Genomic DNA, 23,563 nt, shown 5'->3' on the forward strand with positions numbered 1-23,563 from the left:
CCATCATATACATTTGCCACTGAACACTCTTTCTTTTTCTACCAAATACCATAATCCTCTTGCACCCAAATCCCTATAGTACATCATATATATTCACCTACTATTAATTCCATTATATTGTTGCTATCGATTTGAAGCTGGAATCAAGCCTTAGACTTACAGAAGGTCAAGATACAACTAAACTCAAAGGTCATGAAATCTGATTATTTCTTGTTTGATATTTCATGATAAACTATTTTTGACTGGCATTTGCAATGGAAAGATTAATACATAGAAGCAGTTCTAAATGTGAATCATTATTTTACTGAACTTAGCTGATAGTGAGTGAATTGCATATGTATTTCCAATCTTTTTCTTTTTCTCTCTTGAATTCTAGTTCAACATCCCTCCTCAGCCAATTAAGACTAATAACTAGAGATAAATCCATAATGCTATCTGTTGATATCTGAGGTGTATGTAAAACCAATCACAAAGTTGATCCTGAGCTTACATCAAATATAAAGCCCTTGGGAGTTGTGATAATCATGATTGTTGAAATGAATACATATCATTACACATGCTTTTAATAAATTACTAGGCATATTCAGAATACTTTGAAACCAACAAATTCACCAGGAAATGGAGCCATAGTAATGGCGAAGAGGTGTAAAACCATATTAGAATCATGTAGACACCGAGGAATTCACTCGGTAGAGAGGTCAATGAATGGTGAAGATGTGTAAATTAAATCTACAAATCAAATCAAGAAATGAGACTAGAATTAATAATTAAATATCTCATGCATGTCCTGATAATGAATCTATTGTCAAGTTGAGTGGTGGAGATCAGGTTTATGAACCCAAATTGAAATCCTTGGCCAAGGTAGTTATGGGAATATGTGCCAATCATGAGATCTTTTGTTTGTCCATAAGCTTCAGTTATTTAGGAATAACTGATGGGGCACTCAAACCACCAGGTAGTTCAGATGGCTAGACTTAAGAACATCATAAACCTAATCCTAAGGTAGGGAGGGCCATTCTATTAAGTTAGGATGTGTGGAGATAATTATGGTCCAAGGTTCGGAGGTTAAGCCTATGTCAATGCTTCTCCTCTCAACAATGTTGAGGCTTGAAAAAAATGACAAAGGTATTCCTCCATTATCTCTATATGTTTCTTTTGCACTTTTACTTTAAGTTAGATCCATTGAAGATTAAATAGGTAGTTTATATTTCTAAAAGCATAAATTCAATGACTATATTAGTTGATATAGAAGATAGTTGTACTTTACTTTTAGCTGAACATGTTATTAGTTAGAAAAGGTTAAAATGTTAGCAATGTATTCATTCCTTTATTTTGTTATATCACTTGAATATAAATTGCAAATAGAATAGAAAACAATTACTTCTTTCTAGTTAAATTTAGTTAATGGAAGTCATTGTCATGTGAAATGGAATCAATTATTTGTTAATTAGGTGTTTTGAATTGGTTAGGAAAATTTTCTTGTTACACATGGTATTAGAATGCTGCATTCAACACTCAGCCTAGGGTATCCTACCTTCTTTGAAACCTAATAGTTCTGGATTGATTACACATGATGCAAGTACGTAAAATACCCTACAAGAAGACTCAACACCCCATCTTTCCCTATCTCTTTAAAAATATGAAAAAATATGACTACACCTATTGTTCTATACCCTGAGATAATGAAACTCTAAACTAGGCAATTCAATAGATGAAGAAAGAAAGAGTTAAATGGACTCCTACTAGCAAGGCAACATATAGAAACAAGCTGATCCAAAATTGGAATGCTTGGTAGAGTAATCCTATTTTATAGTTTCATAGATCCTAGATGGTGTGGGATGTGTACCAATTTGAACCAAAATTAAGTGCTACAAAGCAAGACTAAATGTTATTTTGATGTAATCATCCTTAATAGAGGAAATTTTGTAAATAAGGTTTCTCTAAGTGAAGAACCAAAATATTAGTTAAATTAAGTTATTTGCAATTCATGTGTTTGCAAGACTTCTTTTTTTTGTAAAATCTCTTCTTCTTCCACTTAACTGACATAGTTGTAAATTAATAGGTGGAAACTATAAATATAAAATGAACAACAATGATAATATTGTAAATCAAGTCATAATTTGTGAGAACAACCAATCTTCTAATGATTTGCTAATTCAAATCTTGCAAGAAACATAACTAAATTTAGAAAGCATGGAAAGGAGAATGAGTGAAATGGCAACCCAGATAGGGTCGAACCACGAAGAAACTCAAACCTCACCACCTCCTAGAGCAACGACATAATTCTTTTAGCATAAAAAAACTTCTTCTCCCAAGCAATCAGAAAAAGAAGAAGAAGAAAGAAATAATGGCTGATTTGTTAGTAGACATTAATAAAATAAAACCACCAAAGTTTTCTGGTTATGAATCTATGGAGGAAGCATAAGCTTGGTAAACTAAGATGGAATAGTACTCCAAAATTAGAAATTTCTCTAAAACCTCAAAAGTAGTTTGGGGAATATATCATTTTATTGGAGAAACTGCAACCTGGTGGGGAAACACCAAAGTTGAACAAAATATAAAAACCATTGAGATCACTTGGGAAATATTTGTGAAATTTTTTTAGAACCGTTGGCTATCTCAAACCTTTCATGATTAGAAGCTTTTAGACTTCCAAAAATTAAAATAGGAGACATAAGAGTACATAGGTATTGGCAGAAGTTCACTAGATTGTTAAAATATGTGCCACCATATCAACAGGACACCAATTTGAAGGTAAGGAAATTCATCATGGGTTTGAACAATAGGATAGGGGGAGCTATCAATGTTCTCGTTCCTCAAACCATGGAAGAAGCTCTAGAGAAGGTTGTTTGGCAAGAACACAAGATCAAGAAGGATGCCTCCATCCAAGACAAGAGAAAGACAACCTGTAATTCAGAGGGTACTGATTTTGATCCCCAGAAAAAGAAATTTAAGGACTACAAATATAGAAAACTAGATTTAAAGGGCAATGGAGTTAAGGATGTTAAAATAAATTACAATATGAATAAGAATAACAAGAATAATGAAAAGAAGGGACCATTTGGTGATGTTTTACTTGTGGAGGAGATCATTATGCTAACAGATGCCCTAATAAACCCAACACTAACTAGCCACAACAACCACCTCTACTACAAGAAAAACAACTCTTTTAACAGAGGATTCATGTAGCCCTAGATAATAGATAGGTAGAATAATAGATAGGCCCCATTGAAAATCTAGGTAAGATCTACGAAAACCTTGTGTCCATTTTATTAATATTGTAGCTTTTGAATGTTTTATATCACCTAGACTTTTAAGTAGGTTTCCAAAAAGATCTAGTTTTATGGAAAAACCATGGATAGTCAAGTATGTAAACTAGTGAAGGGCTAAGGTAGAGTAGTGCCTATTTGAAGGCCAGGTTGACTTTTTGAAAATTTCAACATAATTGAACTTATGTGTAGCACCTATTGGGTCATACGACATTATTATAGGAATCAATTGGCTCAGTGAGCATAAGGCCAAAGTAGATTGCCTTGCCAAAATGGTAAGCTGCATGGATGATCAGGGTAGACCCACAAGTATTGCAGGGATTAAACATGAAATTAAATCAAAAAAAATTTCTATAATGCAAATTAAAAGGTATGGAAGAAAGGGTTGTGATATTTTTGTAGTTAGGATTGAGGACACAAGGGAACTTGAAATCACCACTTACAGAAATGACTACATTTATGAAAATGGGGAAATCAAAGAAAAGTTAAAAGAATCCTTCGAGGAAAAATACCCTTATTTAAAGAATTATCAAGACATGTTCCCTAAAGAACTTCCTGGACTACCCCCTTCCTAAGCATTTGATTTCATCATAGATTTGATACTAGGAGTAGAATCCATATCTCAGGCACCATATAGGATGACAACTATAGAATTAATGGAATTACAGATTTAACTTCTGGTTATGCTAGATAAGAAATTGATTTAGCCCAGTGTTTCACCATGGGGAGCCCCTGTTCTGTTTATGAGGAAGAAAGATGGAACCATGAGATTATGCATAGATTATAGAATGCTCAATAAAGTCACCATCAAAATTCGATACCCATTGCCGACGATAAATTATCTTTTTGATCAAATGAAAGGTACAACAGTGTTTTCAAAAATTGAGTTGAGGTTAGGATACCACCAACTTCGAATAAAGGACAAAGATATATGTAAAACTGCATTCAGAACTAGGTATGGACATTATGAGTTTATAGTGTTTCCATTTGGGTTAACCAATGCCCCAATAACTTTTATGAATTTAATGAACAACATATTTTAAGATTGTTTGGATAAGTTTGTATTGGTATTTATAGATGACATCTTAATATATTCTAAGAATGAGGAAGAACATCAAAGGCACTTAGAAATAGTTCTGTAAAGATTAAGAGAACATAATGGGAAATTATCTAAGTGCGCCTTCTACCAAAAGGAAATTTTGTATCTAGGGGACATTATATTAGCTTAGGGTATAGTAGTAGATTTTTCAAATATAAAAGTAATTAAGGAATGGCCCATACCTAGGAATGTATTCGAAGTTAGGAGCTTTATGGGATTAGCAAGGTTCTATAGAAAGTTTGTCAAAAATTTCTCAAGGATAGCCTACCTGATCACCTCACTTTAGAGGAAGGGAAAGAAATTTGTTTGGATAGAGAAGTGTAAAACAAACTTCAAAATTTTGAAAGAAAAATTGACTACAACACCTATACTAAGGGTACCTGACCCATTAAAGTAGTTCTTAGTTATAACAGATGCATTCAGAGAAGGATTAGGAGGTGTGTTAATGCAGGATGAATAGGTTATTGCTTATGAATCTTGGAAACTAAAAACAATGAATAGAATTATGCACCCCATGATCTTGAATTGGCAGCTATTGTGCATGCCTTGCAAATGTGGAGAAATTACCTAATTAGAAAAATTTTTGAACTTAGATCCAATCATCATGGTTTGAAGTATATTTTCACCCAATCAAATCTTAATGCTAGAAAGAGGAGGTGGTTGGAATTCTTAGCAGATTATGAGTTTGATATAAGTTACATTAAAGGAAAGGAAATCAAGGTGACAGATGCCCTAACCTAGAGAAGACACATCTTGGTGATAACTACTGTAAACTTCAGGTGAAGGGATTAGATTTTATGAGACTTAGAGCATGATGAGTTTTATATAGAAATCAACATAGCATTTATAAGGGACCCACAAGATCCCAAGTACTTAGAATTTAGCTTAGAAGAGGATGGATTACTAAGATATCACCACAGGATCTATGTACCCTGTGACCCTGAACTCTAAACACTAATTTTAGGAGAATTCCATTCAGCCCCATATTCAAGATACCCAATAGTGACAAAAATGCTATCTAATCTAAAACCCCTATATTTTTGGAAAGGGATGAAAAGGAGGATAACCAAGTTTGTCGTAGGTTGTTTGGAATGTGAGAGAGTAAAAGTAAAATATCGGTACTTGAGTGGAAATGGCAGCTAATATCCATAGATTTTGTACAGGGATTATTTATGACATGAAACTAACACAACACTATTTTGGTCATGGTTGATATATTGAAAAAGGTTGCTCATTTTATACTAGGGAATTGAAATGATGGAGCACCAGACATTTCCCATAAGTTCATGAAAGAGATTTTTAGGTTGCATGGAAGTCCAAAGAAAATTATTTTAGATAGGGATGCTAGGATAACTTCCAAATTCTAGCAAACAATATTTACAGCCTTGGGTACTAAATTAAACATCAGTTTGGCTTATCGTCTTGAGACAAATGGTCAAACAGAATGGGTAAATCAGGTATTAGAAGATCTCCTAAGGGTATACTGTATGGACCAACAATACCAATGGGAAACATACTTACCATTGGTAGAACTTTCACATAACAACTCCTATCAATCCACAATTAAAATAGCTCCCTTTGAGCCATGTATGGTCATAAATGTAGAATTTTGGTAAGTTGGAATCAGTTGGAAGATAGAATCATTGTTGGACCTAAAATTTTTGATAGATGGAAGAGCAGGTAATCCAAATTTGTCAAACATTAAAGGAAGCTAATGATAGACATAAAAGTTATGCTGATGCTAAAAAACACCTAGAGAATTCTTACTAGGGGACAAGGTATTACTAAGGGTTAAACCTCAAAAGAGTACTATCAAGTTTGGCAAAAATGCTAAATTAGCCCTAAGATATGTGGAATCCTTTGAAGTCCTAGAAGTTGTGAACCTAGTAGCTTACATGATTTCTTTAACTCCAACACTTGTCAGGATGCATGATGTCTTCCATGTGTCATATCTTAAAAAGTATATTGCACACCATGAACATGTGATCAATTGGAAATTATTGTTGGTGTGAGAACCAGTGGTGGTAGAGGTAAGACCATTCAGAATACTCAAGGTACATAAGCTATGCTTACAAAATCAGGAAGTGACTCAGTGCAAGGTCCAATGCAACCAATATTCTAAGGATAATACCACCTAGGAGAATTATCATGTCATTTTTCAAAAATTACCCCATCTTTTCTCTTAAGCTGAAAGTTGAATATTTCTTTTCTTCCTGTATAAACTGATTAAGAACTACTTAATTTTTGTTATTATGTTCATTGAGGATGATGAAAAATCTAAGGGGGTGGGTATGTTACATCCCAAATTTTGCCCTAATTTTTAAATTAATCATAATTGTTGGTTTAACAAATTATTTCAACGAGTTAGTTAATTATATACATTTTATCAATTGATAATGAATTATTTCTTCCATGATCATGTGAAATGAGTTAGTTATTATAGATATTGATGAAAATAATCAAGTAACCTATAAATGTCACTAGATGATTGACAATTATTTGATTGGAATTAATGATCGGTATATTTAATGTCTTTGCAAGAATGTTTTTCTTGGATGATTGTAGGAAGAAGAATGAAGAGAGTGGAAGCATTGCTAAACAGGATCATCGGAAGGGGATGGTCAATTGGTTTAGACATTAGGATCGATAGGTATGACCTAAGACTACCTTGGGAAAGGATACAAAGACTTGACCATAGGTTACATTATGGGACCAAATGAGCTATTAGGAAAAAAAAAAAAAAAAAACTTAAAATAATTTAAATTAAATATAATTCTTATCTTTGAATATTTATTATTGAATTTTCTCATTTAATCATTATTATAAACCCTTAAATACAAACACATATATATAAAAATGAAGTGGCACCAATAAATTATAATTATATAATCTAATGGTGTCACCTCATCCATATACATACATGAACTTAAATGAGAGCTTATAATAATAAAAAAAAAGACTAAATCTCTTCATTTTCTCCTCATTTTCTTCCCACTTTAATTCTTTTCAAATCAAAACTCTTGATGCATCCAAATAAACTACTTGAAAAACAAATGAAAGCCGAGAAGTCTTTGTTAGGATTAAACCAGGGACAAAAATAATATTTACATGCAAATATAACTAATAAAAAATAATAATAGATCACACAGAAAAGAACACAAGACACCAAGATTTAATGTGGTTCACCGAAACCCTGGGCTACGTCCACCAAATAACAAGTCCAATATTTTTATGATCTAGTGATTACAACCTAATTACAATTTGTAATCCCTTACAGCTCAATACGGCCACAAGAACCAATTTTTGCATCACCTAATGAAACAATCCCTAACCCTAAGCCCTTTTATACAAGTATTTTTATCGCTTTAGGCTTATAATTAATAATTACATGTCAGTCCAAAATCCCAATAAAATAGGGCCCAAATTTTTTTTATTTTTTTTTGGCGTGATGCCCTGAGTCCTAAAGAAATAATGAAGTATGTACAGTACTTTCCTAATCAATCACCACAAACTTATAATCTCCCACTTGGGGACTGATTAGGATCCATACTAAAAAATAGTCTTGGCTTAGTTATTTAGGAGTCATGATCGAAATTGGAGGCATATACTTCTTATATCTACTGTTCTTTCCATCATATACATTTGTGTTTGAACACTCTTTCTTTTTTCACCAAATACCATACTCCTCTTGCACCTGAATCCCTATAGTACATCATATATATTCACCTACTATTAATTCCATTATATTATTGTTGTCAATTTGAAGCCAGAATCAAGCCTCAGACTTGCGGGAGGTCAAGATACAACCGAACTCGTAGGCCATCAAATCTAATTATTTCTTATTTGATATTCCATGACAAACTATTTTTGAGTCATATTTGCAATGGCAAGATTAATACATAGAAGCAGTGCTAAATGTGAATTGTTATTTTACTGAACTTAGCCGATAGTGAATGAATTGCATATGTATTTCCAATCTTTTTCTTTTTCTCTCTCATTCTAGTTTGACATCCCTCCTTAGCCAATTAAGATTGATAAGTAGAGATAAATCCATAAATATATTTGTTGATATATGAGGTGTATATAAAACTAATCACCAAGTTGATCTTGAGCTTACATCAAATATAAAGCCCTTGGGAGTTGTGATAATCATGATTGTTGAGATGAATCTATATCATTACACACACTTTTAATAAATTACCAGACATATTCAGAATACTTTGACACTAAGGATTTCACCTAGCAATGTAGCCATAGTAATGGTGAAGAGGTGTAAAGCCAAATCAGAATCATGTGGACACCGAGGAATTCACTCAGCAGAGAGGCCAATGAATGGTGAAGAGGTGTAAACTAAATCTGTAAATAAAATCAAGAAATTAGGTTAGAATAAATAATTAAATAGCTCATACATGTCCTAATAATGAATCTATTGTCAAGTTGAGTGGTGGAGATTGGGTTTTACGAACGTAAATTGAAATCCTTGGCCAAGGTAGTTATGGGCATATGTGCTAATCATGAGATCTTTTTTTGTGTCCATAAGCTTTAGTTATTTAGGAATAACTGATGGGGCACTCAAACCACTAGGTAGTTCAGATGGCTGGACTTCAGAACATCTCAAGCTTGATCACAAGGTAGGGAGGGTCGTTCTATTAAGTTAGGATGTGTGGGGATAAGTATGGTTCAAGGTTGGGAGGTTAAGCCTATGTCAATGCTTCTGCTCTCACAAATGTCGAGGCTTGAACAACATGACAAAGTGATTCCTCTAGTATCTCTGTATGTTTCTTTTGCACTTTTCCCTTTAGATCAAAAGAAGAATAAATAGGTAGTTTAGATTTCTAAAAGCATAAATTGAATGAATATATTAGTTGATATAGAAGATAGTTGTACTTTACTTTTAGTTGAATGTTATCAGTTAGAAAAGGTTAAAATGTTAGCAATGTATTCATTCATTTATTTGGTTATATCATTTGTATACAAATTGCAAATATAATAGAAAACAATTACTTCTTTCTAATTAAATTTAGTTAATGGAAGTCATTGTCATGTGAAATGGAATCAGTTATTCATTAATTAGGTGTTTTAAATTAGTTAGGAAAATTCATTTGGTACACGAAAGTGGAAAAATCCAAAAAAGTATTTCTATTACAAGCTAAAAAAAAAGAAACACAACTAAATACCACTTCATTGCAACAAGAAAATTGATAGGGATGGAAAAGCATCAATGAAATAAAAGGAGTCTTCAATAAAAGTAGAGAAACCTTAAAGAAATTCTAGTCCTTATAAATTTATACAAGGAGATAACCATCAACAACTCTATAAGCTCTAGAAACCCTATTGCTATCTCCCTTAGTTCAATCACTTATTCTTTAATATTCCATTATACCTAATTGTTGACATGCATAATATGTAAGAAAACACAATAATATCGAAGCATTCGTAAATATTATAAATTTTGTGAATTTTTATGTTTCATTTGTACACCCAAAATCTACATTAAAAATTTGCAAGTACCATTAATGACTAGATATACCTACGTGCATGCAATTACAATGTCACGAGTAAATAAGTATTACATTTTTAAATGTATCATGTCTTTCAACATACAAGAATGAATTTCAATTATCATGAAGAGAAATGGATTCATCCTAACTCAAGCTATAGCTTTCAACCTTATTCATTAAGGTTTGATGATGTTACTATTATTAAATTTAAAAAGATTATTTTGTGTGATGTCTTTGAAGTATTAGATACTAGCCAAAAGGATGGGGGATTGACCCCAAAGTACAAAAAGGATGACAAGTTAGTGAGAGATTACCTCCTAGTCATCTAATTGATACTAGCTTTAAACTTCAAAAAAAAAAATATCAAGAGCCCAATTAACAATACCATCAATCTTGATACTAGCATACAAAAAAATTGAAAAAGATTCTAGTAGTACGGAAACAACTTGCTACTATCATCTACTTCCCACATATTGACATAAACATATAATATAAAACTTTGTAGGGTATCCAATTCATAGTAATGGACATCATAATAGTTAAAAAAAGAAGAAAAAACCACAACCAGGACTAGCTACCCTCCTTCTTTCTAGGATCCTCGTCCTTCTTCTCCTCAGGCTCATCCTTATTCACATCCACCCCTCCACTTTGATAGGTTTGTGCAAGAGCATCTTCAATGAGTCCTCCACTAAAAGCCATAAATGGAATGAGTAGCCTTACTCTCCTTGTCCATGTCCTTTGCATCCTTATTCACCTGCAAAAAGTAAAGGGTGGTGGTCATGGAATGCATGAATTTGGTGGAGAATTCTACTAGTGTCTCAAATTTTTGGTAGATAGCAATGTGATTGTCTACCAGATCCCTCATTGACTACTTCAGCCTATCTAGTTGAGCCTTGCTATGGCTCTAGCCATGACTATGCTTGCATTTTCCCCCCACCTTTAGGAGTACCTTTCTTGGGGGAGGTGATGTCTTCCCCTCCCTCACTTCTAGCTGGGGTAGCTTCGAGGGTGTCAGAAATGTGAGAGGCGCTAGGGGGGATGTGGACATGCTTCATGTCTTAGGGCGATGTCTTCCTTTTGGCAGGTTTAATATCACTCTTGGTCGATTTAGAGCTAGAATCATACTTGGGTGGGGGAGGGGGGGGAGAACTTAACTTTTCCCAGTTGGAGGTATTTGCTAGTTCTTTGGGCATTCTTCTTACTCTTTCTAGTGTGCGTATCCAAATCAATGAGGCTAATTTTAACCTCAGGGGAAGGGGTTTTCATGGTATTTTTGTGGCTAGGGCCAAGGCCAGGGTCCAAGGAAACTTGGGGAGTGACAAAAGCCAAGAGGTTGGCCAGGAGTAGTAGGTTTAGGGCAAGATGGTAGATATACAATCTATTCATGAACCCCTAGTGGATGAGATAAAAGGTTTTACCCTCCTCTTTTTTACTCCTAGCCTTATAGATACAATCTTCCATAGAATGCAATAAAAAAAATAGAAAGGAAATGTGATCCGACTTTCTTAAGTGGTTAAGAATGGGGGAAATGGTAATAATAGAGTACCTAAAACTGATCCTCGAGTGTAACGTATCTCATAATAGCTTAGCAGATGACATCCCAAAGTTTAGGAAGGTCTTCACTTGAAAACCCACCATCCATTCGTACCAGTTCCTCCTTAAACTTGAAAAAAAATCGCAGACTAGTTTCCTCATTCACTTTGGCCTACTTGCACCAGTTCTTACCTTCTAGGAAAAATCCTCCAACCTTCCCAATGACTTCTTCTGTGATATTGAAACTCATCCCATTGATTGTCACTTTCCTGTCATTCCATGAATTGAAGAATTGCATTGAGATGTTCTGATCATGTTTCATCATCCCTCTCATAAATGGTAATAAGCCACCCTCCTGCAGATAGACCATCATAGCTTCACTCATATGGATGCAAGCCTCCACTCCCATAGGTTCAATATGATCACTAGTACCCATGCTATCACCCAGTTTGACCACCAACTCTTTAAAATTTTCCAACATACCCTTGTTGCAGGTTTGGCAGTTATTGTAGTTTAAATAAATTGCACCTTACAAGCTAAGTATATCAAATAATATTTCACATGTGCAATACTTGTTACAATTACAATATTTTGCATAAACTAGGGTCAATATTTAAGGAACCATACCATGACTATGTTTTATACCATTGTACGAAATACATAATAGTAATCTTCTATTTAAGATAATACTATTTTCTAATAGGCACCTACTTTTTTTATCTAGTCATGTATGTAAATAATTACAAAAAGTTTGATTAGTACTCTAGATGTTACTCTAGATGCTTCCTTCTCTAGGATAACTATGCACTATATTGTACATGGCTTGCTCTACTACCTCTATACTCAGTGGCTCCTAAACAAAGATTACATTTCCCTTCTATAAAGGTGATTACGTTAACAAGGATTTTATCAATATGAGTTCAATGTATCTACGTTTTTAAAATTTCTCACTAGGTTGATTCAATTTCAGAGATGCATTGAGTCTTTAGATTTAACAAAAAGTCTAACATAATTGCTAAAAACATAATCAATAGATTATTATTTAGAAAGGTGATACGCAAATAATAATATATGCAAACTCTATTTATGATTAATGCTTGTGAAATTAAAGTTTGCTATCAATTACTTGTACATTTTGAATCAGTCAACAATATATAGATACTACAATAAGAAATGTACATTACAAAAGCATATAGATGGTACGACAATTGATAAAAATACAATATTTTATTTACTTGTGACTCTCTCCTAGCTAGCTTTGAATATTTAGATTTTTATATGAGATATTTTTCTTAACCCATGCAATGAGTGGCTATGTTCAACATTCGTGCGAGGAAAACTTTAGCTCTAATACTGTGGATAGAATTCTTCGGTGTACATTCATTTGGAGAGCTATTTGATTTTTCTATAAGGTTGGCAAAGTTATTCTCTCTACTTTTATTTAACAACGCGGCTAATGTTTCAGATTCATTACTTTTCTTCTTTCATTCATAAAAATGGTAACATATACCAAGCTTGTCTCAATATCGTAGACTGGAAATGTTAATTTAGATTAACAAACTAGGGACTTCATGAATGTAATTGAGGCGCAGCAGATACCAACTACAAATTTTAATGAAACTTTATTCATGGCTTTGTAGAAAACAAAGAAGATAGCTGCCTTAGTCACCCATAAAATATAGAATGTCTTTACTGGATGGTGCTTGGCCAGTTGAATGGAGGTAAGAAAACAAGTCATTCATCAAGCCAATCGAGACTAAACTGTGTTTCCATAATTTCAACTGTAAGCTCCGGAATAGAAATGTTCTTGGCTCGTAACCACTGGTTCCCAATTGTCTCGTCACAGATAACGAGCTTGAGAGAAATTAGTTCAGAAACAGCTCTCGGTAACCTCTTCAAACAAGAACATTCCCTCATATCAAACTCACTCAACTTCTTCAGTTGCCCTATCTCCTCTGGAAGTTCTCTGAGGCCCTCGCAGAAAGAAATGTCTAGACACTCCAACAGCCGAAGCTTTCCAATCGATGGTGGAAGTTCTTTTAGGCCTGGCAACGCTGATAACCTCAACATTCTTATAGAGCTCATATTCCCAAGCTCATGAGGTATCTTCTGAATCTGGTGGCAGTTGCTGATACACCACATCTGAACAGAAGGCATATTGAAGAAACTAAGGGGCACCTCCTCCAAGTTACTGGAGTGATCAATGGTAAAATCTTGAAGCTTGGGGTTTTTGAATGTGGTTGCATAATCAAATCCTTCGCACAAGCTTAAAGATAGCTTCTCTAAGTTTGATGTATCTTTGCTTTGGTTTTGAACAGTGAGTGCAATCAGCCTCTCCAAGCGGACACTCTTGAGTTGACTTAGTGAAGACAAAACATCTAGACCTCTCATAGTTGCCTTCTTTGTTCCATAATTCAATACCATAAGAAATTTTAGATTTTTCATGGACTTCAGAAATGGGGGAAGAAAGTATTGATCAGTTGAAGAAAATAGTAGCAGCAGAGCCTCTGTTTCAGGTAAAGTCATCTCATACCAATCGTTTGCCTCCATAGGGCCTGCATGATAGATCACAAAGGAGTTCAAATTACATCATTGATCTTGTGGGTTATGACTGCTAAATGATACTACTGGATTTTCATGTAAAATAGAACCAGTGCGATAAATATGGGAAATAAGTTGCTGAGAGCAAGAATGTAGCTATTTAGAGTTATGACTATGAGGAGAAAGGTTTTTAACTGAAACATTGAGAGATCGCTTGAATTGACACACCTGTATGAATGGAGAGTAGCTGGACATCAGATGCAATATGATTAAGCAACTCCCACTTTTCTGGGAAACCATGATCCTTCCTATCCACGAGAAACCTCTTTCTGGGGACCACACCAGCCCGACATCCCAAATAGAGGGCCAATTTTCTAATTGCACTATGCTGAGAAAAGTACAGCTCTGATGCATTTGCATGTGAGATTGCTACTCTTTTCCTGATAAGTACTACGTCGTCAGTTTCAATTTTAAACAGGATAACCAAAGAACTCTATATGGGAAAGAGAAATACCTTGGAGTGGTCGTCAAATCCAAAAGGTTTCTGCTACCAAGATCTGACAAGATAGATAAGGCGTCATGCCACTGTAACTTCCTCACATAAACCCATATATCCAGCAATGCATCAGCACAAATTTTCCTGTCAGCTGGAAATAAGCCTAAGTCTAGGAAGCATTCCTTGGCTTCTTCATCTAAAGAATTGACACTGATCTCTAACAATCGAATAAGCCCATCTTTATGATAATCTGAAATGGATTCTCCATTAGAAATCTTTTCCTTTGCCCTCTCCCAAACCTCGTTTGGTTCCCCATGTAAACTGCTTCCAACCACCTTTAGAGCAAGTGGAAGGCCGCCACACTGTTCTTGTATCTGTCATTAAAGAGAGATACATAAAACTTACAAAATGACCGATTGGAGGAAAAGAAATATTCGTACATTTCGTATAAGCAATAGTTATAAGAGAACGCCTAATTTTAATCATGAGAAATTTCTAGAATTTTAGAATTATTTCCTTATAACATTGATCTAGTTATTCGAAGATACATATTTTACAAAGATAATTAATTGTGCAAGGTAACTCTTTCAATCTCAAGCATTTGTTATATGCTATTAAAATTTCATTTTCAAGTCACTTTTAAACATTACATATTAGAAAGAAAATTAAGCTTGGAAAAAATAAGTTAAATTTGATTATTTAACACTTGTATTAGAATGAAGCTTAGTGTATGTTGTTTAAGCCATCCAACAAAACAACAATTCTTTATTTCTTATTTTGCCCCTAACAAGCAGTTTCAATAAATGCCTTTAGCAATAACTTGATTGAAATTGTATTGACAAAATATTCAGAATTATTTTCCGTTACCATATATTCCAAAAAGATAATCATAAAATTGAAGAATAAAAATAAAGGATGCAGTAGTGGAGAATAAAAATCTAGGAGAATTGTTCAAAACACGATACAATAATTAATGGAAAGAAAATACTATACCTCCTCCACTATATTTGCTTTTACTTTTGCTGTGAGTGGGATTGATGGTTGTCCAAAAGCCCAGAAACAGAATAGTGACAGCGCATCCTCTCGGCACAATATTGGCAATTGATAAAGTCGGGTATTTGGACTTATAGGAATAGTGGAATTATCTCTGGTTGTTACAATAGTTTTGTACCCTGGGCCTCCAAATTGTAGATTGTCCAAAATTGCTCTGGACCACACATCATCCAAAATCACCAGAGTTGGTTTCGTTTGACTCAAAATGAATTGTTGCAGCTTCATCTGTGCATCTTTGATGCTCCGAAATCTTGGGCTTTTCTCTCCAGCAATCTTCTCCCACATAGTCTCTAAAATTGCCATCAGGTTTGGGGATTGTGATACGGTAACGAAAATAATATTATCCTGGAAGTATCCTGATATACATGAAAAAAGGAAAAACATAGTTTATTTAAGTGATGGACCTTACCATGCAAAATGAGATGCAACAAAATCTAAAACGAGAACACTATTACATAAATTTACCTTTGATTTGAGGATCATTCAAAAGAGCCACAGCCAAAGTAGTTTTTCCTCCGCCTCCCATGGATCCCAACCCAATAATTGAGACCTCGTTCTGCAACAACAGTCCCCTCAAATCTACAATCCATTTGTCCAGTCCCACATAAAACTGAGATTTTCCAGAAACACCATATGCGGAATCGTCTACCAATTCAGAACTGTTGATAACGGCCATTTTTTGAACTCTTTGCAAATTTGAACTTGATATTGCTTATTCTTATGTCTCTTCAGCTTCCAAAATTTCTCTTCTTTCCTGATTTGTTAGACGTAGCTCTCTTTTATACAGCTTAATAGACGTGTCACGAAGTGTTGAAGCTGTTTCTATGAAGTCTCTAATGAAAGCAGACGGAAAATTCAATTGTGTACTGGTACAACTGCATAGCTTTTTAAATGAGCACATCCTCTGTGGATTTGTATCGTACGTAGATTCTGACGATGATTTATTCGTAGAATCAACTTCAAAGACACGTTGCCGAGGACCTTTCTTCCACGCTTTGTCAGGTTCGTATTTGTTGTGTGTTGCACCGAGTTCTTTCGTTCCAAACAGAGTGGAAAGTAGATTATCATTGCTTCGAAGTTAGGCAATAATCTTATTTAAAGGGGCTGGGGGAAGGGGGTTGGGTAATCTAGTGATATTGGCATTATGCAATTATTTTTGTTGTTTTTGGTTAAAGTTCTTGATATTTAGCCATGTCCTATAATGGAAGGTGAGTTATGTTTAGCTTTTCATATTGATGGTTCACAACCTTTGGATTAGTCATGCAAGATGATTAAATAAATTTTAGACTTCAAATTTTGTTGCTGCTTTGATTCATCCCTCACTGTTTATATTGTTTTGGATTGTTTCTCACTTTATCATATAAATTGCAATTTGAATCTATTTGACATGCCGCTTTCCCACATTTATTGCTACACATGACATCCTTTGATAAAGAAAAATTAGATGATAAAATGGAAAATGATATCTGTATGTTTAGAGGAAAAATGAAAACACTTTAATAGGATGTAGGCCTCCACTTTTTGAGCACTAAGTCATTTAAAGATGTGTGCATAGGGAAAGAGATAATTTCCAAATACCCCAAATTAGATTAGCAAAGGCCTAAAAGGAAAGGGACACTAGTAATGAATTTCAATTATGAAAAATAATGCAATATAAGGAAAAACACTCTTCATTCTGTTTGTGATAATGTGTATGCAAAATTGAACTAGTTGAACAAATAATGTAAATTTTAAATGCCAAGTCTATTGTAGTGCCTACCTCTAGTTTACTTTTCATGTTATTTTGCCAAATTCTTTTAGGCAAGCTTTATGGTTATGTTTTAAGATTAGTGGTACTTAATTACCTATTTTGATTGGATGCTATTTCATACTTAGTTTATATATTTGATGAGCTACTTGATACTCAGTTATTTTAGGTGTTTATATTTATTCTTTCAATGATGATGTGTGAATGTTCATATAGTGATTTTAGTTATTTTACGATGATAGTTAGATGAATGATCCATATGCATTTTTCTATGGTTACTTATTGTGTACTTGTATGTGTATGGTGTACTTGTATGTTTTCCTTTATGTTTGACATTTCTAATATAGTTGAGGGAGGGAGTCATAGTCACCTACTAGTTGGGATCTACACGATGCACAACTCCCTGCCATTGCCTATTTAGTTTAGATTTAAATGTATATGTACATGCTCGTCTTTTTATGCAGATTGCAGGTACTAGACATTGACTTTTCTGAATTGCCAGAATGAGTGTGCCTTACTGCAATATCTTAATGATAAAGAGGGGAGATAGTACCTGAGTCCAAATCCTAGCCCTAAGCCAATTGTCCAAGAAAATAGGATAAGTATTTGAGTTATCCCCCTTTCTCAATTCACCAAGTGACAAGAATTCAAGATTCTAACCCTGAGCTTGATTTAGTACTTTGTCTTTAAAATGTCTTTTCTTATTTAGATTTGTGAGTTTGTTGTGATTTTCAGTTATAATTAAATCAATTAAAGAGAATTTTAAATGATTTATTTTAACTAAATTTTTATTAAGAAAAACCAAATTTTAATTATATTTAATTAATTGAGAAATTAATTAAATAGAAGAATCAAATTTAAAAAATTTAATTAAAGGTTCCAAATTTGGCGTGAATATATATATTGAATTTAATAATAATTTATTTAGGAGTATCATTTTAATAGTAAACTCTAAATATTATTATTATTTAAATTAATAAATATGTTATTAGCGACATCTTGTGATTTAATAAAAGAGAGAGAAAATAAATGTAATAAAGTTTATTTTAATTAAAATGCAAAAGGTTTGCACATAAAATTAAAATAAAATAAAATAATTAAAAAAAGGGTTTGCATGATTGTAAAATTGAAACCCTAAAGGGAGAAAGCTCTTTATTAAGAAATTTGAGCTCATTTCTCCACATAGGTTTGGAGGAGAAAATCTTGAGAAAGAGGGTTTTTGAGAAGACAATAATTCTTGTGAGTTCTAAGCACTCGTCTGGTTAGCATCAGATCGAGGTAGGATCTTTTTCAGATTTGCACAATACTTTCCTTATGAAATTCCTCTTTCTTCTCCATGTTTGTTATTGGTCTGTTTTAGAATTAATTCAGGTTGAAACCCTTGTTAGATTTACTATTCTTCGATATGGAAATGTCTGTAATCAAAAATCAAATTTGAAACCCTCGTGTTGAAAAATTATGTTTGGGTAATCAACTTAAATAGGGTTTGTTTTTATTGAAAAATTCAGATTAGTATTGAAATTGAAAATTAAAATGGGAAAATCATTCTTATTTGAAAATAAAATTTAAAAATGGCTTGCTAGAAAACACTCGTATCCAATGTCTTTGCTATGTTTTTAATAATTATTTATTTTATGGGTTGGGGGAGGTGTGCATTTTGTTTTTTTAAAATAAATCATATAAAAAAAAGCAAGAGGAGGGGTCGTGACCTCCCCCCTGGCTGCAATAGCAACACACACTACCAAGGCAGTAGGTTGCCAAAGTAGCTGACCCTAAAAGGGGATGCGATTTGAAATTATTGCATATGTACATTTTTTCTATTGGATATTATTTTATTTAATAATTATTATATTATTTTGTTTAATGATGATTATTAATAAATTGATATAAATATATATTATTTTATTAATATTTTAATAATAATAATTATTAATAATTTTATAATATTAAATAAAATTTTAATAATAAAATTTAATTATAAAGATGTTGTAATTATATTTTTAAAAAAAATTGACTGAATAGACACATTCTTTTCATATGGTTAGTTAAGAGAAAATTTCCATTTAAAATTTGAGGGTGTTATTTTAAAAATGAATTCAATTTATATGGAATTGATTCTACACTAAGGAAATTTTTGTTATACTTGTGAACTTGAGAAAACTTAGCCAGATATGATACTTTAAAATAAAACAAAAACTTGAACCCTATTTGTAAATCAATTTTTTTATGTTTCCAAACAAATGATTTATGTAGCTAAATTTTATGTGATGTAAGGTTTACTTTGTGTTGGGTTTGGGTTTGACTTAGTACGTTGACTAGTTTTAGATGTTTACCAAGGCCTTGGGAGTTCCTATTTTATGATGTTGTAATTTTATGTTATGATCTTTGAGTTATGGATGAGTGGTTATCTTGTGCTCTCTAGTTGCTTGTATAGGTCAAAGGTGAATATTGTGATTTTTTGAGTTGTTCCTTTTATGAGCTTAGGGTAGGTTATCTATGTGTATGTTGGGAAGTGGCTTGCAATGGAGGCTAGAACAATAAAGAGGCTTCCTGGTAAACCCTTGTAAGTTGTTTTAACAAGTGTTGACATTTCATTAAATGGGTTAAAATGAATTAAAAAGAGTTAGTGCTTTACCTCACCCATTCCTTAAGTACTAGTACAGGCTAGGATGGGAGTAGAGAGGATGCTTGGTTGTGACCTTGCCTCATTAGTATGCTTGGTTAATAAGAGAGGATACTGATGCCGCATAGAGTCACTATGGGGCCAAAGTCCAGAGAGGTTGCCAGGGTAACCTTAGAGTTGACTCATGTGATGAAACTTGCCCAATTACATACTAGCTTTCCTATGTGTCTTTTTTTTCTCTAGGTTTAGATGTTACTTGTGTCTTGGTACCCTTTTAGATAAATTGCTATCAGGTTTTCCTTAACCTAGATGTTGGGTATGAATGTTGGATTTGATATTTGTATGGGACTCGATATTATCTCCTCAACATGGTGGGAGTGGGCCATTTAGGCTCCATGAATTTGGGTGGTAGTGTTTCTTATACCATTAAGATATGACTAATATATGTCATTGCTAGATGTACTTGTGTATTTGTTCCTTTCACTCTGATCTTATGCTTCTATTCAGTGGTCATATATTGATGTATTGTACTTGGTTAAATATGGAGATCTTATGAGATGTTGTATTCATTCATGATGTATATTCTTTGAGCTCTTCATACCCTATGACATGTACATCAGATGATTATGCCATGTTGTATCTTATGTAATTGTATATTATTTCACTAGATTCATTCTTGTAGTTATTCTATGATGTGGATTTTGGTTATCTATCAATTTAATATTAATAAAACTTATGTATGTGATTCAACGTCATGGAACCCTTAAGAGATGTTATCTGTTAATGATTTTTTTGTATGTATGTGATTATTGCTTCCACTATATGATCTTATAATGATCCAATCCTGGTGGACACAAACTTCCAATGTATCTTGATTTTATTCTAGTCAAGTGGTGGAGAGGGTAAGCATCACAGATGGCTATACACTACTTTGAGTTGGCTATATGGTGTAAACTGGCCATGGGATGTCAATGCTGAGGCTATACAAAAGGTATCTATGTTGAAGTCATATGGTAGGTGTATAAATGGTCGTATGGTATAAATGTTGAGGCCATACGGTCAGTGAGAGAGGTGTACATTGGGCATGTACAAATGTTGTATAGTGGTCAGGTGCAATTGAGAGAGTGCCAACAAGGTGGCTGTATAGGAAATGCTTGAGGCCATATGATAGACAAGAAGTTAGTCCATACAGTGAAGATGGCTACCAAATTGGCCGAAAAATATGGTTAATAGGCTGTATGGTGAAAGGGAATGAGTCACTGTGTTGATTTGAGGGCCATACGAACAAGTACTTGGGGTTTGGACATTAAACCACTAGTGAATGCAATCTTTTTAATACACAATAGAGATAGTTCCAAAGATATCCATACATCATGATATTCTAGAATAATACTTGAAAAGAATAATAATTGCTCTGATTTGCCAGATCCGAGTCAAGAAGTACATAATGGAATAGGGCAAGGGCTAAATCCCATAGAAGCTGAGAGGGGGCCAAGTAGGGAAGATCTTTCACTTCTAAAATCGTGAACAATCCAGAACTCCAACAGGAATTTTCATTACATAGAAATAATCCCAAAAGCATGCCTAAAACAACCTACAAGAAGGTCTTATAAAGGGCTTCGAGGAAACTTCCTGAAGGATTATAAAATAGCAATAAGCTGACAAGTACTTAAAAAAAAATAACCAATGAGCTTGAGAGAATAAAAAAATTGATTCTTAGCCACAAAAAAAAAAATTGTACTATTTAATAATATTGGGGACATTACAGTCCTCCGTGCCCAAAAATTGCTTACTCTCAAGCAATTACAAACTTGGATGCTCTAGAATTTGCTCACCTTCCTAGGTGGCATCCTCAATAGGAAGATCCTTCTATTGCACAAGAAATTCCTTAATGGTATAGGACTTGAGCTTCTTCTCCTAGACATCTATGACCTCTACTAGTTCTAAAACTAATTTCCCTTCTTCATCAATGGGAGGAAATTCCTTTGACATTGTGACACATTGTCCAATAGCCTTCTTCATTGATGACACATGAAAAACATTGTGGATTCAACTCCCTTTAGGAAGCTCCAATTCATTGGATACTTCTCCTACCTTTTGAAGCACTCTATAGGGTCTGTAGAAGCATGCTTTTGGTATACTAGATCAAAGGTATACTAGATCATGCACCTCAAAACATCTCTTAATTCGATGTCGGTCTGAAAATATCTTCTATTGATTTTGAGCCCTTTGTAGATTCTCCTTGAAAAATCTCATGATATCTAAATTCTCCCATAGCCAATCTTTAGCCCTCGATGCATGACTGTCTCCCAATGCCAAATCTACGAATGATGAAGGTTCATAACCATACAATTCTTTGAAGGGTGGCATGCCTATTGACATGTGATAGGTAGTGTTGTAACAATGCTCACCCAAATGAAACCAATGCACTGATGCCTTTTGCTGCATTGAAACATAATTCCTCAAATAGCCCTCCAACCATTTGTTCACAATTTTTGTCTATCCATATGAGTATGGATGGTAGCTCATACTTGGTGACAACTCTATTCCCACTAGCCTAAATAACTCCATTCAAAAATTGCTAAGGAAATGACTATCTTTGTCACTTACTATATTTCATGGAAAACCTCATGAAAGAACAACTCGACCACTTGTAATGCTTGGTACCTAGTGGAAATGGAAAATAAATGGACATACTTGGTCAAGCGATCAACCACAACAAAAATGCAGTCCTTCCCCTAAACTTTGGGTAGCCAAGTGATGAAATCCATTGAAATGCTTTCCCACCTTTGATTAGGGATTGGCAATGGTTGGAGATGTCCCACAAGTAGGGTGTGGCTAGATTTTTTTTGCTGATAGGTAGAGCATTCTTGTACATACTATAAGATGTCATTCTTAAGGCCCTTCCATGTAAAACATTCTCAAATTTTCCTATAAGTTTTTAGGTATCCTGGGTGTCCAGTCAATGGTGAATCATGCATCTCCTTTAGAATTATTTCCTTCATTTTTGGACTTGGCCCTTGTAGTAGATAATATCATCAACCACCTTATACCTATCATATTGTACTTGACCATTCATCAACTAGCAAGAAAAAATGTTCTTGGAGTATTCAACCAATAGGTGTTCCTTTCAATCTACTAAAATTTTAGACAATGAACATATTGTAGGCCTCATCGATAGAGCATCAGCTGCTACATTATGTTTTCCCTTCACATACTCAATATCAGAGTCAAAAGCTTGGATTTTTCTCACCCACTTTTGTTGTCATTCATTTAAATCTTTCTACTTAAAAAAATATCTCAGGTTGTTGTGATGTGTTCACACCACACATTTTTCTCCAACAAGATACTTCTAAAACTTTGTTAGTGCATGCATCTCTTTATCATAGATGGAGTAAAATCATTTTGCTTCTAAGATTTTTCCACTCTCAAATGCAACGGGGTGATGGTTTTGCATCAACACTGCCCCAACACCTTCTCTTGAAGCATCACACTCCAAGATGAAGGGAAAATTGAAATTGGGTAGTGCTAGCACCAGGCATGTACTCATACCTTCCTTCAACTTGTCAAAAGTGTGTTGTGCCTTCATATCCCAATGAAAAGATCCTTTTAAATTTTAGGTCTATTAGTGGTGCACTAAGTTGTGAGAACCCCTTCATGAACCTTCTATAGTAACTGCACAATCAAAGGAATCCACATAG

General features: G+C 33.9%; 1 protein-coding gene across 1 annotated transcript; it reads right to left on the minus strand.

The window, feature by feature from the left end:
* Nucleotides 1–12,998: 12,998 nt before the first annotated feature.
* Nucleotides 12,999–16,310, minus strand: LOC149560744 (putative disease resistance protein At4g33300). The gene is made up of 5 exons (XM_089824779.1): nucleotides 15,958–16,310; nucleotides 15,433–15,848; nucleotides 14,458–14,813; nucleotides 14,172–14,383; nucleotides 12,999–13,957 (listed from the first exon to the last, which is right to left on the minus strand). Exons 1-5 carry the CDS (start codon nucleotides 16,166–16,168, stop codon nucleotides 13,137–13,139), a joined length of 2,016 nt encoding a protein of 671 aa, XP_089680905.1. The 5' UTR covers nucleotides 16,169–16,310; the 3' UTR covers nucleotides 12,999–13,136.
* Between the last annotated feature and the right edge of the window lie 7,253 nt (nucleotides 16,311–23,563).

The sequence above is a fragment of the Cupressus sempervirens genome, chromosome 4 (genome assembly GCF_028749045.1).
Source record: "Cupressus sempervirens isolate cs-2001-9-10 chromosome 4, ASM2874904v1, whole genome shotgun sequence".
NCBI classification, from domain to species: Eukaryota; Viridiplantae; Streptophyta; class Pinopsida; order Cupressales; family Cupressaceae; genus Cupressus; species Cupressus sempervirens.